This window comes from Melanaphis sacchari, unplaced genomic scaffold (assembly GCF_002803265.2).
Source record: "Melanaphis sacchari strain LSU unplaced genomic scaffold, SCAv2.0 Contig2_pilon_pilon, whole genome shotgun sequence".
In the NCBI taxonomy this organism is placed as follows: Eukaryota; Metazoa; Arthropoda; class Insecta; order Hemiptera; family Aphididae; genus Melanaphis; species Melanaphis sacchari.
In genome coordinates, this window is record NW_020271173.1 from 6412101 (window position 1) to 6432952 (window position 20852).

The window sequence follows — 20852 nt, forward strand, 5'->3', positions numbered from 1 at the left end:
AAAGTAAAATAGAAATGATGAGAATTTTTCTTTGTTTGCAACAAAAAGTAAAGCAAGCTATAACAAATTTTAAACTTTCTACTTACAATAAAAGCAATAAAATAACAACTTAAATTCGACAAAATGTATTTGTTTTGTTTTGTTTTTTTTTTGAAACTCACTATAACATCATCACGTGACTTTATTGTATAGTACTCGTATTTACTATTTTTGTTTTGGGCAACAGTATATGAGATTTTTAACAAACAATAATTCGATTTTTATCTTTTATCATTGGTCTAATTTTATACAAAAACTGTATGTTGTATTTATTTAAATTATCATCCAAGTATATTGAAATGATATTTCGACAAATATGATTAATAATTAACAAGCATAGTAAAGTATTTAAAATAAAAAAGCCTTTATTCGACCAAAAAATTTATACGAGAACTTCAAATACTTTGAGTTGGGGGAAAAGAACATTTTCTAATATTATCGATTGAAAGTCATAGCTAATATTATAATAAAAATACTACTTTTTTTTTGCCATGAGATATGAAAAAAAAATGAAATTTGTTGAGATTAGACGATCAGATAAATTCATTAATTGAATTGTTGCGGTTATTACAACGAAAACGGTGCTTTTCGGGACACCAAAACATAAAGTTACCCCAGCTCAGCAAAATGAAGGCAACCATTAAAATAAATTTTACTCATATGGCCAACCACACCTTAGGGAAATTCCGTCAGCTACCGCCGATTGATTAGGGATAATTTTCTACACTTTTGGATTACGGCCAACGACACTGGTCTGAGTTTAGGATAAAACGTAAATATATATATGAGTGCATTCCGCATTACCAGTTACTTCATCAAATAACTTTAATAGTACATTAAACAATTTAATATAGAAAATTAAAAAATCGAGTAAAATAACATAATTATCATTGGGTATAACCTTTTGTGTAGCGTAAAAAGCGTATGTCCAAATTTGTTATAGCACGTGTTACTTATTCGATTATGCCACCGCTCACTGATATCAAGAATCCGGTAAATGACTAAATCGACCAGATAAATGTGTGGTTTGGTATTCAAATCATCTTTACTTCCAAACCAATTGCTGAGTCACAAACTAAAAACAAACATTATCAATACTATCCACCATGACGATTACTCCACAATTGATACAAAAAATAGCACTTTTTAAGGCAATTACCTAAACCCCACTCTGGCTCATTTATTTCATCCGAACCTACAGTTTAAAAATTAGCCACTTAAATAAGTGGTAATTTCGACTCACTTTTCTCTATCAATAATACTTCATTTCAAACCATTAGTTGTAAGAATAAAATCTAGTAAACAATATTTTTGGACCATTGACTGTGTTAGCTACTTATTGAGTATCATTAAATATGATCTATCTCTTCGTTCTCTTGAAATTGTATACATATTTTTCAGAAATGATTAAATAAATTAAGTATCATGATTACTAATAATCATATAAGATATTATTTTATTCATGAAACAGCGCATTTCATAACTAAATATATTCAATGGAGATAATTCCACAAAAAAAAAACATTAAACGTATTTTTTTTAAGTAATGCAAACTACAAACTAAGCTCATTTATATATAAATAACAAAGATTATAAACTAAAAATAAATACAATTGCGTAGGTACTCAATGTATATATGTGTACGAAAAATTGTGTTTTTTATACTTGGTCGAATTTAAGCAAATATGACGTGATAAAATGAATATATTTTACACTTCAAGCATGTGTCAACATACCTTTAAATGAATTAACTATAAAAACATTTCTTCTAACAATTAGATTTAAAAACCGACTTTTTATTTTCTAAATCATTATTTATTTAAACTTTATTATATCTGGCGCTCAAATAAAACTTGGTACCAAATTTATTTTCATTTGAATCGGTTTAAAATTTATAATTGAATATTGTAGGACATAGTAAATTTAACTAATGGTCATTAATTATTGCACTAAAGCTTTTGTAAATCGGAAATTGTATGAATAAAACTAGCGTGCAAGTATATTTGAATTTTAATACTTCCAACAGATGACAAAATTAAAACAGGTGTTGCCAATGGTTATTGTTATACCAACTATCAATATATTTGCTTAAACACATAGTATTGAACATATTTTATTTCTACCACAATAGGTTACACCTTCGTTATGGACCACCAGAACATTGTACAAGTACACATCGTAAATTGTCATAATGTTAATGTTGTGAATATTCTATTGTGCAGTTTAAATAATGTCAAATTACAGAAAACCGTACTTGTATACCTGCTAAAACAAAATGTTACACTATAGATATGATAGCATACACATAACACTAAGCTCAATCGCAATATAAATTAATACAAAAGTGAATGTTAAAAATACTTGTAAATTAAACAATTTGTCTTGTTAAATTGTATTTAATGCACTTATTATTTATTATACTACGATTATTACTTAAAATGTTTTTTTTTTTTTTTAATTAAAAATATTAACAATTTAACTTATATGGATTAAGAACAACGCCTGGTGTAGGAGTAATTTTAGATAAATAATGAGAATATTTACGCACAGCTATTATTTATATAGAGCGATAAAAAAAGTAATCTATATTACCAATAGAGCTTATTTTTATTAAGATTAACATATTATATTTATCATATTTTCGTTATTGACACAAGTAGATTATATTATCAAAAAGTAGTAGTTTAAATAAAAGATGTGTTCTTATAGTTCGAAATGCTTAACATAAAGATATATTTATAAAGATCATTCATAACTTCAACAAAAATAAGGTAATTATTACTATGTATTTAAAATGTATTTTAAGCAATTAATCCAAAATTTATCAACATTTTATAATTTTTAGAAATCTCCAATAATAATAAATTTTAGGTACAATATAAAATCTGTTTGGTTAAACCATTTTAAAATAATATTATCCATAATATATATAATATAATATAAAAATAACAAAACAATTACTCAAAAGAATTTTGATTCTTAATTAAAAAAAAAATCATCTGTTGAATATTTTACAAAACATAAGAAAATAGATTCTTAGTTAAAATATGAAGTTTCTATGTATTAAACCTATTTTATTTGTATGTATTAAATGTATGGCAACATATTCTGAAATCATTATAATATATCATTTTAAATAATGATAAAATATTAATAGGATTAATATTTTAATGTTTATATAGTATTTTAGTAGACATTTTCAATCAAACCAATATGGACAATGTATTAAATATATATATTAATTATAGGAAATGAAAATAAATCAAATTTCAAGCTTTCTAATATAGAGAGATATGAGAAAAATGAAAGTATTTCTATGCGTTTCTAACTATACTTAATCCATTAAGACTTTAAATTAAAACTCTTTTTGAAAAAGGTCTAATGTTTTTATAAAAGATTTCATAACTGACTGATGTTTCTTCAGATTCATCTCATTGAAAACCAATCAATCAGTCAATACATCAACGAAAACCTTTCAGACTTCATTAACTGTAAATAGTAAATGGTACCATCATCACATTATCTAAATGTCTGGTTATTTTAATATAAGTAAAAAAAAAAAAAATAATGTCAATTTTTTATGTTGATTTAGTTTTTTTTGAACCGTTTTAGAAAAATCACACTTTAAGTTGTAAAATGCTACAATCAGCACTTGATAAGTAATACATGAACAATTATTTTAAATTTGAATTTTGTACACACACCTATAAAAATTCTTATTAAAATTAACTCCAACACATAGCTTTTGATTGTAAATATTATAATTGTACTAACACTTATAATAGAATTTTTAAAAGATAATAATATATAGTATTAACTTGATGATTATTTTTATTTTTTTTGCCTGCAAAAAAAAAGCTAGATGGTTATCAAACTTGTGTATAGACTATAGATGATGGTATAATATAACATTTGAATAGAATATTCTTTATGAACTAAACAAGCGTATAAAACATATAAAATATTTTAATGAAAAATGCTCTATATTAATAAAAACATCGTAGCTCATATTTAATTTAATTCAATTATTGAATAACTTATATAAAATAGTGAATAAATAGGTAATATGTATAAGAAAAAACATAATGAGTTATCATAATATTATTTTTATCAACATTGACTAATTTTTGAACTAAATTATAAAAATACTTGCATTTGTAGTCTTACATATACACAATATTTTGTAAAATATCTTTATTGCTATACAGCAAACTTACATTTCGGAATATTATTTTTACTACTAGTCTGAACTTGTGTATATATTATTATTGGTCTATAACAAAAAATAAATAAATGATTGCAACTTTATCACTAACACAATGACTACTTCTATTATCTAGTTCATTATTTCATAATTTTTTTACACTGAAAAAAATAATTATGTCATGAAACCAACTTTATAGTAGCGAAAGGCTATCATACTGGTTTTAATTTTTTCATGTCATATAAAATAGTAAAAGTCTATTATCTTATGTGTGGCAATCGATATCTTCTTATTAGTCTGGATTTATCTTAACTGACGCATAAATTAATAATTATTATTAGCATTCAGCATTGTAAGTGATAGATCGTAAATTTGAGTTCTCAATTGAAAACATAGTCTTAAGTTATAAGTTTTCATGGTTTTTCAGACTGAAACTTTCAAAATAAAAAATTTAAACGTTTATAAGTGTCTGATATTTAGAGTTATTATGTAGCTATATTGAATAATAATATAAAATTGTACAAAAGAAATTTTTTAATAATGATTAGCCAAGTTGTATAAAAGCAATAAATTACAAAAAATATTATAACGTTTATGTTATATCTATATATTAAACAGTCATACAGCAAAAAGTATACATTTTTAGATAGTATAGTTATAATATTAAAAGTTGTTTTATCACAACATACAATTAGATAATTAAAAGTTCATATTCCTTCTAAGTTCGCTTTATTTAATTTGAATAATATTTAAACGGTAAGAAGCCTAATAGATGAAAAACATGAATATTATGCTAATATAAACAAATTTGTTAAATATAATTAAATAAATTAAGTTTTGGTTTCCAAAATTATGTTTTGAACAAAACATTTTGTTAGATGGATTATGGCTTTCAAAGTGGATAAAAACTAAAATACATTAAGTTATTTTAGATTATATTATATATAATTTTAGTTTTTTATTTATGCGACCATGTTATTTCAAAGTGTGTATCTCGCAATATTTCTTTGAAATATAGAAAAATATATTTATTTATTTTTACAAAATACTTGCATCCTATTATCACTTATTCATACATATTTACATATGTTAAATAAGGTAAAATTTACATAACTTAAATTTTGTATGTTAAATATATTATAAAATTTTAAAAGTTATATGTATTACATATTAACCTATTATAAACAATCCTCAATGATAGAAAATGGAGAAGTCAATGTGCTCTAAGGTAAGTTTCAAATATATTAGGTCATTTGAATGGTTCAGATTATTGTTAAATTTTAATTAAATTATAAATCATTATATATTATTAAAATTCCTTCTACAGAACACACAGTGTGTCAAACACTATTTTTTAGGATATTTTATAATGTTTTTATTTAAGAAGCATTAAGTAATGTATTTTTATATCGATTTGTCATATAGTTGGTTGAGCACATATATATCTTCGCACATATTTAATAATACAATTTTTAATATTGTATATATTATTGCTATTGACTTTACTTGGAGTTAATACCAATAGTCTGCAGAACAGTGTAAACAGTGTTCGTAGTATAAATTTTATTTTGTAAAATAAATAACTAATACTAATATTACATATAAATGATAGGAACATATATTTTTTAAATACTTTAAGTACGTAATATGAAGAATTTTGTATAAAATATTTTTTTTAAATAAATTTTTCACATTTTTCAGATTATTTTAAAAAGCACATAGATTTTCTTATTTTAACTAGATTCAATTTAATTTCAGAAACTACCAACAATATTAAATATATTTGCATATTTATATATTGCTCTATAAAATGATGGTAGAAAAAATAAATTATCACATCGACGTAAAACCAATGAGTTCATCAATTTGCTCATAGTATATAATTTTTACTTAAAAAATATATTTCAAAATTAAACAAATCTGTATGAATATAAAAACTAAAAAGGAGATTTATCATGATCACTTAATATCTCACCTAAATTATAACTGATTCAATTAAAAACGTAAAAAAAAAAATAAAATTGAAATACCTATTAAACCAGAATTTTTGAAGTATAAAAAATTTGATTATGCTTTGTGAAAATGATTTAGGAATGAGTAAAGTAAACTATGAGGATATAGAATCTAAAACTAAAATTTATATTTAGTTAATTTAATCTTTGATCCACAATACATAGTTTTTATATCATTCACCCTAAATCTCAAGATATCTTTCAAAGTAAAATAAAATGCTGATCAAATAAACCAGTTCGATAGAAATTCAGAAGAGAAATTATATTTAGTATGAATTATGTAATGTTTAATGTGACACCATGAATTATGATGGTTAAGTCTGAGGTAAAGAGATTTGATAGAAATTTATATTCATTTACAGGTGATTCAATTTGGCTTAGTCGTAAAAAAAAAAAATGATTAATGTCTGAGCCAAATTGAATCGCTTGTAAATTTCGACCTCTATTAACATCATATTCGGAAAAACAAAATGATATTCTCTATTAAATTTGTGACCATGCGTAGATAAAAAAAAAAAAAAAAAACCCGTCAAATGTTTATTGAATCAAGTTTATACCGAATAATAAACAAGTATCAAATACTTAATTTATATAATTCACAGCTTCTAATAATTTACAAAATCATCTAATTAGCATAGAAGACTGGTACACAAAATGAAGGTTAAAAATTAATTAAACAAAATCTGTTCATACAACGTTCACTCTTAGACTTTTACCTTGCTCTGCTGTTTCCATCTTTAATTCCCAAATTCCCAACTTACAAATGGTCAATTACCTCGGTCTAATCTTAGATCTCAGGTTAACTTGGGCTCAACATATAAAATCTAAGCGTCTAAATCTTAACTCTCGTTTTCGTTTGCTTGAAACATTTATTAATAATGACACATGCACTAACCTAAACACAAAACTACTTAAATATAAATCCTTAATAAAGCCATTATAGACATATGGTATCCAGCTATGGGGTAACGCCAAAAAATCGAACCTTAATAAAATTCAAACCTTCCAATACTTAGCCCTCAGGAAACTACTCAATGCTCCTCCTTGAACAGCACTATCCACTCGGATTTCAAATGAAAACTGTCCAAGAAGAAGCAAAAGCACATTATAAACGTTTTTATAACCGTCTGTTCTCCAAAAATAATCCATTAATACGGGATCTTGGAGTCTTGACCATTATTGGCAATCCACCTTGGTGTCTCAAACATAGTTGGTATCGTGACCTAATTGATCCCCCTATGCAAATTAAAAAAAAAATACTCATTAGTAATAGTCATTGATGGATGGCTTCTCACATCTCGTGTTTCGTGTAAATATATGTGTTTATGTTAGATCTCCTCTTTTTAGTTGTATTAATGTATAATTTATATATGTAATTTCACTCTCTACCACAAGTACTTATTGTGCCACTAAGGTATAGATTGTATATTTTAAATAAAGAAATAAAAAATTACATAATGACAACATTATAAGGTGAAACCTTAAAATTCTCATTCGTTATCAGCATTTATTCTATTAAATCGTTTATTTTTTACTTTTTTAATTGCTGTATAAACACTATCAGAAATCTTATATTAAACTTTAAATTTTTTTAGCTTAAAAAATGTTTTGTTTTTCAATATTCAATTATAAAACTGTTTTTTAAATTTTGTGTTATTTATATCTTTTTTTCTGTTAATTTTGAAAATTAAGTATATCCTAAAATACCAAGTATTTTATATTAGAAACTAATCTTTTAAATTGAAAATTGAAGTATTTTTAATTCTCAAAATTCTGATAACAGTTAAAAGAATATATAATGTACCTAACCTAATGCAATATTGTGTTTTAATTATATTTGAAAATTAAACTCTGTCAAAGCATATATATATTTTATAAAAAACGATATCATTGAATCCACCTTTTTCATAATTTTAATAATCAACGAAAATAAAACTAAAAAAATAACTTTTTCATAAATATATTAGGGATGAGTGCACAGAAGGGATCTATTTAGATATTATTTACTTATTTAGAAATTATATAGTATTCTAAGAAGTATTTATTGTCAAACCTTCACTTCAGCAACTACATATTAATGTAACTCAGATCAAAACTTATAATAGTTACCAAGTGACTTAGTTATATATTTGAAAAGGCCAAAAATAAATTACTAGACATGTATATGGTTTAACGACCTACATAAGATAATCAATCATTCATAGAGTATATAGCTCAACAAGTTTAGATGATTAAACTCCTAGACACCTAAACAATACCCAAACTAGTGCTCGAATCACGTATGTCAATTATAAAATTGAATAATATTTCAAAAACTACTTTTATAGGTACCACCCGTGAATAAGTTTAATTCGAATTATCGCCATATAACCAATGTAGTATCATTATGTTATTGTAAAACGATTAAATATAATTTCAAAAATTAAAAATACTAAATAAGTATGAACATAGTAAATTTATTTAAATAACTTTTACATTTAATAAAATTAATTTAATAATTTGATCACATTTTATGATTATTTTTAGAATCTACTTAATGTAAAATATATTTAATAATTTAAATGTTATATTTAATTTGAAAATATGTATTTTTATGAATATTTTAAGTAGTATACATTCATGTAAACGTACAATATGACAAAGTTTGATTGGTAGTGATAGTAAAATAATTTACTGCATTATGAACGAACTGAAAAAAATACGATAATAATAATGTAAAAAAAAAAAAAAAAACGAGAAAATGATTGATGGTTCTATTCTATGTATAAAACCACTGTATTATCACGTCATTATCTGGCCTAAAAAATATAACTCTCGTAGTCATATAATGGACTTTATTATTTAGCAACATTTCGACAAGTACGATGGAACTTTTAATTTAATCTTAAGCACACATTTGTTATCAGTTATTCCTTTAGGTAGGTATTCGTGTTCTGTTTTACCTTCCAGCCTCTAGGGATGACTGACTTTATGCTATTTTAACGTACGAGTAAACGCCTTTTCTTTCCCGGGATTTAATGTAACTGATGTTTTTGGAAAATAAATAAATTAATCCCCATTGAAAACATTTGATATAATATACTAGAATTTCAACATTTAATTTATACACGCAGTGTAGAAAATATAATAATATTTACGAGTATAACACTATACGAACCAAATTATGACTATTGTCTGCAAAACTTAAATACAACTTTTCGTTAATGAGTTATGTATCTAATTATAATTTATTATAGACGTGTATTCCAATAATATAAAATTAAATTTACGTAAATAAACTTTATATTCACCTCAATTTATTGTCCTTGATTATTTTACATGCACATTTGATAATTGCATAACTACTCACATTCATTCTATTAATAGTTTATAATACATTATAGTGTTTTATAATACAATTTAATGAAATAGTACTATAAAAAAATAAATAAAAAAAACTTTAATAAATGATAAGACCAGGACGGTTTTGTGGGTGACTTGGGCCTACAACCTGGGCAATTGTTGAAAAAAAGGCGTTATCAATAATAATACACTATTAAAATTGAAAAACCATAAGAATATAATTCTAATATTTTAATATTTCCAAACACCTAGATGTCATCAAGAATTTTATAAATAATTCCTGTTACCGTTTCTAGTGGTAAAAGAAGTTTTTTTAAAATTGAAACATATAAAAACGTATCTGTGTTCAACATTAGAGATGAAAATCAAATATCTCTAGAAATTGTTATTTGTATTAAAAATAAAATAGAATAAAAATTAGACTTCTCAGAATTTATTAAAAATTTTACAAAATTAAAGCAAGACAAGTCTTTATTAAGGTTTAGAATCTCTTTTTTACATTAAAATGTATGTAAATTAATAACTAATTTATAATTAAAATATGATATGAGTTTTTTGTTTATATTTTTTAAAGAAAATAATACAGTATATATATTTATGTATGTATGTATGTATGTATGTATGTATGTATTACAATAAGTATAAGGCTGTTTTTAAATACAGTTTGTTGACGTAATTAAAAAAACCATCAAGATGACACTTGAATTTTATTTGATTAAAATAAGACGACTAATATTTATACAGGAAGATACGCATATCTGTTTATTCAACTAGGACGCCAATGACTCTACTGCTGGAACTGGATATGACAATGCATGTTAAACATTATAAAATTAAATTAATATAAAACATGAAAATTTGAAATTATTAGGTACATTAAATACTAAAATATGGTTTATTTATAAAATACTTAAGTTAATATTATATTAATAGATAATCATATGCGTGTATTCTGATATACTACGAAAACTATTTCTACTTAATTATGTTCTATGTCTACGTAATACATTTTATTTCTATACTGTGACCGTAATAAATGGAATTTAGTTTAAAGTTACACAATATTTGTTTATGGACGATTTCGAAAAACCATTTAATCACTGTAAATCTGTTTACTTCTCTCAGATAAAAGTATATGATACAATATACTTTTGCATAATCGATCCAACTGTATTATTTAGTATTATATATTTTTACATTATTTTTAATGTAAAAATTTTGGAAAATTATATCGATAAAACACATTGAATAATATTATATGTTTCTTTAAAATTTTGTTTCATTTTAACTATAAATTATATAAAAGAAATATTTTCAATAATAGTTAATGGTTTTTGAAATAATGAGTGGTTTATAATAAAACAATCTCTTTGTAAGAGTAAACGTTAATTGATTTTATTTCTATTTAAAATAGCTGTATTTGACATATTTTTGTAGTAAAATCAATTCAATAAACTATAATTATAAGTGTTTAACAGTGGTTTACTTTTATTCAATCATATTCGTTACATACAAAAATTAAAATCGATTAAAAATGTTTTCAAAGTTATTTTAAATAATATTAAGTAATGACATTTTAATGCATTTATGAAATAAACTGATTAATTATTATAATTATAATTCATACTATTTGCGGAATTCTAATTAAATACGTTTATATTCAGTTTAATTTATTTATGATTGATACCGTGACTCATTAATTACATAATATGCATGAAGTTTAAATATTATAATATTATTTCCGTACGTTTATTATAATTAAAATGTTTAATACACACAATTAAATTAGATATGAAAAATTTAAAATTATATTCAAATAGTAATAATTAGAAATCATTGTAAAATATATTCAATACTAATATAAACTCTAATTAATTCATTTTAAAATTATTTAGAACTTTAATGTTTTAAATAAACTATTGATTTAAAATAATTTAGCTATGTTATTATTGAAAAATATTATATTCAAAATTTTTAGCTAATAACTTTGCTGAGAAATTTTAATTAGTTTAAGTTATAGACTCGACGATAATATTATCATTATAAAGTTAAGACGATAACAGAGTTTCTTGTTATAAATTATTATTGCTTAAAATGATTAAACACTGAATAATAACATTGACAAATCTAGTTCTAAATAAAATTGAGTAAGCCTCATTAGTATAATCTATAGTTAACACTTATTGCTTATTTATAATGCTGTATCATCTTCCCATATAAAAAAGTTTTCAATGTAGCTATATATGTTTATTTTAATCATATATCTATTTTAAATATTTAATTTTAAGTTGTTTTATATATATATTATATAAAACATATGGATCATTGTGAACACTTTATTATCATATATAGATCAAGACTTGTTGAACAATAATCAATTTAAACCATATGTGGTCAGTAAAGCGAATTAAATAAAATAAAATATACATTATTTAAATGAAAATAAATAAACAAATAAATGAAACAATAATATTATTATTTTAACATTTAGTAATTAGATTGTAATTGTCTGCTGAAATTCTTGACTCCGAATTTAAAGTATCATTACAAAGCCAACACCCAACACTGTGGTGTAATTTAGAGAAAACCGCTGCGTCTGGTCATGGCTGCGTTTTAAATCACGTTATGCGTGCTGGCCGGAAAACCCTCGGCGACCATCTCGTAGTTTTCGGGAAATTAACTCTAGATCAAGGAGACAGGATAAATGTAATTTAAACACACCATCCCTTACGACAGCAGATTATTGTCACTGTATTTTATATAATGCTATCATTTAATCTTATATTATTATTATTTGGCGTCCATTTTTGAACAACATTTTTTTTTATTTAACTAATCAATTTAATAGATATACCTACGTTATTAGAGGCATTTTAATTTCAGTATTTCATCACAAAGATTTGATATTAAGGTTCTTTGAATAATATTATTCTTAATTGCATTCTATTTTTTAACTTAAGCTTCTGTCATGTATGCTAATACATTCAATCAGTGCATACTAACTGCGTCCGAAACTATTATTCTATTATTAGTAGGTGAATTGCGTCCCGGTATACCTTTTTTTTTTGCGTCCTAATATCGATATCAATATGTTAGTAAAAAATAAAAATTAATGTTTATTTTTATTTATAATATAAAAGATTCATAAAATCATATAAATATGCAAAAATGCAAATGTTTTACATTTTGTTACGATAATAATAATTTTAATTAATTTTAAATATAGTGTAATATAATTTAAAAAAATCATATATTTTACATTTTGTCATGATAAGACGAACTGCACTGAATAAAAGTAAAATATAAAAATATAGTAAGGGTAAAATACAAAAGATTATTGAAGTAATGTCTATATTTTATCGAATCTAACAACTAATAAGTTGTATTATATACACATGTTTTCCTAACATCTTCACATCACATAATACCCACATATAAGTTATAAATACAATATATCATAATGTACCTAATTATTATGATACACCACAATTGATATAGATGAATTATATCTACAAACTAAACTGTCCTCATTCCACAAATAGTGAGGTTTATTATACAGTATAGTTTATAAACTATCGATTTTAGTGATTTTAGTAGGTATTGGTAATAATTATACAGCCGATTTGTGTCCCAAAACGGGACGCAAGTTACCGGTCAAATTTACTATATACCTAAAAAATATGCCTTTTAGACGCAAGTAACATATAACCCATCTAATGTGTACTAATAAATTCAAACGCATATAATTAAAAATACACAAGAACTTTATTGATACAATAACAGCGACCGCATAAAATGATCAAAACTGGAGAACAATTTTCTATCCTCTTTTTAAACATAATTGTTATTGGCATACTAATATGTATTATCTAAAGACCTAATAATTATTAATTGAGTTACTTATAATATAATTATTTTTTTAACTTGATTTTACGCATCATTTTTGTAATTTTTAATATGACACTTTATAACTTGCATAATATTTATTAAAAATATAATGTGTAAGTATATGATCATGTTTTAAATTAAACTACGTGTCAAGATTTCATTTCATGACTAGGAGATACATTTATAGTTTAAGGTAAGTACACTACATTATAAGGCATCACAGTTAAATCCACAATAACATAGAATAAAGTACTGTTTTAATAATACAGAATAATAATAATAATATAAAATATTTTTCGATAATATTTTTTATTTATGTTACGTGATGATTAAAATCGAGACATAGTTTCACATGTTTTAAAGTGTAATATTTTCTTCTAGTTGTATTATATGGTTTCAAGTCAAAGCATTATATTATTCTGGATAATTTTTTAAAAAATAATTGTTTGTATTGCATTCTAAAATATATTCAATATTTAAATTTATTGCATTACATTTAGACTTTAATGATTAATTTTTAGGACATAATACTAATACTATTTTTTTTTCTTTTTAAGTATAGTTTAATTTAATGATATCGTCTGTGATGTATGAACGCTATTTTTGACTAAAATTTTATGATTTTCGATAATTTTAATTCCCTTAACTTAATGACTAAAGTTTTACTTATAATCTGTATCAAATCACGTAATTTTTGTAATAGATTATTGAAGTTTTGTGAATTAAAAAATAATAACATTGTTATTGAAAATAAGATCTAAGTTTGTTAAATGTCAAGACTTATATTTTCACTATTTTACCTTAATCATTACATATAACATTTTTTTTCTACTCCTTCATTTAAATAAATTATTTTTTTTTTTTTGTAGATCTTTATATAAATCGAGTAAAAATAAAATACATAACCGGTTCTGTTTCATTATAAAAAAAGTATTATTTGTCACAACGCTATAATCAATTAAAATAGGCTTAACATGTTAACATTTATAATACATTAAGGAATACGGCATAAGAACTGTAACAATATATCGGTAATAATAAAAAAAAAAAAAAAAATGTTACATACTGAACACAGATAGCTTCCTTAAATTTTAAAGTAGAAATAAATCATTGCTCAGTAAATAATTTATGGGAAAAACTTGGTTCACTAAAAAATGGTCTAGACTTAAATAAAAAGTATGTGTTCATATCTTTTTATCGCTATTTTATTGTTATATGAGATTTTTTTTTAAAGCACCAATTTCCGTAAATTATTTTTCAAAATAAATTCTCCTAGTACACTTTTAATATATAATATAAAAATCTATCCTAATATTTTACTGGCTAAAATGTATTCATTAGAATTTAGTTTTATTAAGAATCTAAAAATAAGTAAGCCAACAATACTAAGTAAAGTAATTTATCTCATTCTTAAAATTAAATTAAATATTATTTACAATAATTTTGCTAATGGTGATGGATTTCAAAAAACATATTTGTCATTTTGAGTTGACGTCTCTTAACAGAAAAAGTCTTAGTTTTAGATAAATAAATAAATTGAATCTTTACGCATGTAAACCTAACTTTGCATATCATATTTTATCGTATCATTTTGTAAAGAAAAATTGTTATCTAAATAAAAAATGTTTTAATTTTCAGTGACTTGCCAGATATATACTGTAAAAACAATTTTATAACGTATTTGTTATTATTCAATTAAATAATTTGTCAAGGTTAAAATTTAATTAAACTATTTGTATAAATACATAATATTCTATTACAATTTTTTTCTCTATAATTCTATTTTTTAACTGAAAAATCAGTGTCATTCAGGATAAATTGGTCATCGATTATCACAAAACAATACTGAAATATTTAATTGAATTTATTGTGTTGTTATAAAAATTAAAATTGGAATTGATTTACTTAAAAACACTTAATTATTTAGTAAGAATTATTATATTAAAACGACTGTCCATATTTGGTATCATAATCTAAAATTTTAGTGATCTGATTAGCTAGAGAGACTAGATTGGCGTCAGACGTAACTTCTAATTGTGTGTGGTCCACGGAACTGAGCTCCTCTTTTATACTAAAAATCGTACAGCACTAGCCTATTGTTGTTACCACAAAAGAAATAAATCACAGTAACGCGTTTCCCGCGTGTTATCTTTTGTATGTTTTTAGTGTAAACATGACCCGAGGGGGTTTTTACATGCATTAAAAGCCAACAGCCTTTTACATCCCAATTTTACTCACAGAGCAATAGGTTCGTTTAGACTCGTTTGTCCTTTAACAATACATACATACTATGCATTGGTATGCGTGTAAGTAAGAATGAGAACAGAATTGGTAGTAAATCAAATTATAATATTCCTTTGGTTTGAAAAAATAATATTATTCGATTATTTGACTTAAAAAAAAAAAAAAAAAACCAAAAAAATAATGCATATAATAAAATTTGTCGTGTACAGCATTTAAGTATGATTTTCTAACTAGTTTATTAAAAATTAACACTATTAAGTTTTAACTTTGTATTTTCATACACTTAAGTAATAACCACTACCGATATTATAATCCATGTAAAATAAAAAAAATTCAAAAACGTAAAAATAGCAAACATAATTTTCTGCACTAATAGCTATAATTTAAATATATTTTTATCATGTTACTAGATATAAAGTATTAGTAAATATATTGAAAATAATTTAGTTCATAATATTTTATGAATTATAATTTTATAAATAATAATCTGAAATTATCAACATTTTTTCTTAATTACACTTGACTTCATAAATATTTTTAAATTTTATTTTATTTAGTTTTAAATATCAAAAAATATTTCTTGATTCGTTTATTTTAAAATCAATTATTCTTAATTTTTACAAAAGTGATACAATTTTAAATGCATTGTGTTAAATTGTTTTAAACTACTCAATCTACTTATTTAAAATTCTAGTTTCCATCACCCGCAACAAAAATATATGCGTAGATTTAATATTAAAAAACCAAATTACCAAATACATAAATATGAGGTCTTGTTTTGGCTGTCAAAATAATGTTGTATACATTGTTTAATATTAATAGTTTAAAAGCAATGATAAATCATCGAATTTAAAAAACGATTGAGCAGAGACCAGTAAAAATGGAGTGACGCTTGATGAGATTTCTTTAACATTTTTTGACGGTTAGTTGTATCTGCAGTTATTCCTTTTTTACGCTCAAGAAAAATACTGAGAAGAATAAAAGTTCTTTAAGAGTACAAAATTTACCCGATTTTCAATCATGACTTGTTCATACCATTTTTATTGCCAAAAAATGTGTCCACAGAATAATAATATATATATATATATACATATATATATGTATATATAATTATGTACAATACTATATTATAATGTATATGTTATAGAATATAAACTGTTTGAAATCGTCTCTCGAAATCTAAAAAAAATAATTTAATAATTGCAAAATACGCATGCACTATTTAAAGCTTATTTATAATTCAAACACTAATATAGTAGGTAATTAGATACATATCTGGTTATTTTTTTTCACTATACAAATCTGTGATACGATAATCTATATAGCATTATAATTTAAAGTCAAATCGCTTAAATCTCTCATAACAATGAATATTTTAAGACATGTTTCATGATAGTCATAAAATAATTATTCGATATTTTTTAATATTTATACATAGTTGGTGTATCCAACAACACATATCTAATATAAATTAGACTACATTAGCACGTTATGACACATATAATTTCCCAACGAAATAACATTCCCACTATAGCTACCCAAGAATTATCATTTTATTTTTTAATCTTATTGAATGGTAGTCGTCAATATTTCTATTAAAAATAAATCGCTACATGTTTTCAGTTACTTTAAATATTTTTAATCGGTGCAAAATTATGCCTTATTGTACTTCCATCGTACCTTTCTGAAACACTTTAACAGTGTCTTCAAAATATATTAATTCAACTCTCTTCTTATTATTTCAATGTTTTAAAATGCTGTAGTGTTGTTTTTACCGAATATCTTATCATAATTACTATGGTTCAAATTATATCTTTACCGCTGAGAACGGTGTATTTTATTTTATTGTTATATAATGCAAATGATACTATGTTGTTTATATTATTTTGTTAATTTTTTTAAGAACCGTATTTCAATAAAATAAATGTGATACTTGTTTCTATCAAATTTAATACATAGGTTATTTTACTTTATTACTTTAATGAAATTGGAAATGTTACTTTGATTAAAAATAAAAATTGCAATCATAAAAATCAAAATCAATTGGCTCAAAATTGTAACAAAGCGTGTGTTAAAAAAAAAAAAAATCTTTCTAGTTGATTAACACAGCTCACAGATATTTAATAATATTATCTACAACAAACATACTATATATTGTTAAAAATACGTATTATGTTTTCATGTTATTATTTTTTATCAATAAATTTAACTCTTAGTAAAAATTCAAATTGTGTATTTGAAAATTAAATTTAAATCGTATTTAAATTAATTAAAAATATTATTTTTTTTAAACTAACCATAAGGTGGTATTTGTATTTTAAGTATTAATATAACGGTGGTGCATACATAGAGTAATATAAATATAAAATATTGACAAAGGACCGTTTTATTTTTTTTGTCCCTTTTTCTGTAGTAGGATTGAAAGGGATAAAGAGGAAAACATAACTACCTGAATTCTTACTATACGTCCTATACTAATAAGAAGTAATAATCTATATAGGTCACATTGGTATTGAAGAGTAGATATTTATACATTTATTCTCAAAAGCTTAAAATAAAAAAAAAGGAGAAAAAATCAAGGTAATAATATTGTTTTGTCAGATGATAACAAATACATTCACCCTAAAATACATTTAAAAAAAAATTTACTTGCTAAGTATATTTTTTAAAAATGCAACATATTTAATATTAAGTCATTAAGCTTCATATGTTTGAGTTAAATATAAAAAATCCGGAAGTTTAATTTAGTAATTAAATTGAATATGATTAGTGACGCTTACTTAACCCATGGGTACTTCTTTATGTCTAACAACATAAATCCATAAACTGACTGTAAACTGCACATTATATGAATTTAACAATGAAAAATATTAACCAAATGTCAATTATGTAGAAAATCAATTTTACACTAACCAAAATTATTTGAAATAACTTGCCACGATTAAAAATTAATCTACTTCCTTCAAATCATAAATTAAAACATTGTAATTAACACAATAGTGATTTAATAAATACATTTTATTTATAAAAACTAAAACCATCTCAATATATTATCTTAAAAATACATTTTAGATAAAAATAAATATATATATATATTTTTTTTTTAATGACTTTTGGGTTTTTTTTCAGTAATCATAATAAATTTAATATCATTCTTAAGTGTTACTGAATATATGTTTAATGTAATTTTGACGGTTTTTTTTTTTTTGCATAGTTAATCACAGTAGATACAATTATATAGTAGTGTCGTAAAGTCGAGTAAAACTTTATCAAACTTTAAACATAGTGTCCACCTATTAATTGAGTAAACTAATGACCTGTGACTTAATGATTATAGGAGTAAATTATAAATAGATTATAAATCATTAACTGTTCACCGTATCGTATATTAATTAGTAATACATTTTTTTTTTGTTATTTTAGAATATGGAAACAATATTTGGTGTACACATTCGGCTTCATATTGCAGCAGGAATTTTGCTATCTAGCTATTTAATTATAGCTCAAACATCATCTCTTCGAAACGGTAATATAATTAAATGTATTTAAATTATTTAATTTCTATAATTATAGTTAAAACAAAAACAAAAAAAAATAATACATTTTTTATAATGGAATTCAGTATTATACTTTTTATGTTTAATATTTTACTATTTTTTTGGTTATTTATTTTGAAGTCGAGTAAAAATAACTTAACCAAATACAGTGGACCCTCGATAACTCGAATCGGTTGGGGGCGAAAAAAAAATTCAAGTTATCGTAAATTCAACTTACAGAGGTTACACATATGATATGTTATAAAGTAGGGGCCAAGACATTCTTTCGAGTTATCGAAAATTCGACTTATAGAAGTTCGAGTTATCGAGGTTCCACTGTATTATAAAATACATTTTCTATGTAGATTACTTAATATTTAATACTTATTTATATTAATTATACTATATTTCTAGAAATATGTGGCTATAAAAAATAAAGTGTAATTTAAGTTAAATTACTAAAATATTTGTCCATGAACTAAAAATAATAAAAAAAAATATAATTAATTTAAATGTAATATTGACATTATATTATTTAACTAAGAATTACATGTTCATTTACATTTTATAAACTTTTATCTTATATTATAATATTATTTAACAACGATTTGTATTGGTCTTATATTATTATTTATTAAATTATTCAAATTTTAACCTATTATAATCTATTATAATATATACTCTAATTTTATAAATAACTAAGATAATTGTATTAAATTAACAAGAATTTTTATCCAACAAATAACTTCAAATCAACATTTAACAAAAAAAAAAAAAAACAAAACAAAACTAAAAAAATTAAAATTTTGTATACTAATAAATATCTCAAAAAGTTATCAATACATTTTTAAAATTTTATCCTGAATAAAAATTATGATATAAATATTTAGTGTAAATTGCATGTACTAACGGTTATTAAGTTTTGAGTTATATCAAAAATACAAATATCAACAATAAAGTTATTAATTTGAACTTTTATAGTTTACAAAACTAATAAATATTTTATTTTTATGAATATAGGTAATTAATTATTAACACAATATATAACAAAAGAAAAATATTTTTTTTCTACTAAATATAATATTACAGTGGAACCTCGATAACTCGAACTTCTATAAGTCGGATTTTAGATAACTCGAAAGAATGTCTTGGCCCCTACTTTATAATATATCATATGTGTAACCTCTGTAAGTCGAATTTTCGATAACTCGAATTTTTTTTTCGCCCCCAACCGATTCGAGTTATCGAGGTACCACTGTATTAGCTGCATACAAATTACATGCCAAAAAAAAAAAAATAAAAAAAATAGTCTGAATTACATGTTACCTTGTAAAGGAGTTTGTTTGATTTACATGCTGTATACCCACAAGCTTATTTATAATGTACTTATATGTACAACTTAATAACAAAATAATGTATGTAGACAATTTTGCATGTTGCCAACAACAAAATAAATTAAATGATACGTTTTAATAATATTTAATAATGACATTGAATATGACAATATCGACAATATTATTATTATTATTATTATACATATAATATATTGCAGTGTATTGAAATTATAATAATAAAATATCCAACATG

The 20852-nt window shown here is 23.0% G+C and overlaps 1 protein-coding gene across 1 annotated transcript in view; it reads left to right on the plus strand.

The window, feature by feature from the left end:
• Positions 1-20852, plus strand: part of LOC112595971 — a 229069-nt gene that overhangs the window by 27915 nt on the left and 180302 nt on the right. The window contains exon 2 of the mRNA XM_025341395.1: positions 19153-19255. Within this exon, the coding sequence (XP_025197180.1) occupies positions 19156-19255 (100 nt within the window). The 5' untranslated portion in view covers positions 19153-19155. The remainder of the gene's footprint in view (positions 1-19152; positions 19256-20852) is intronic.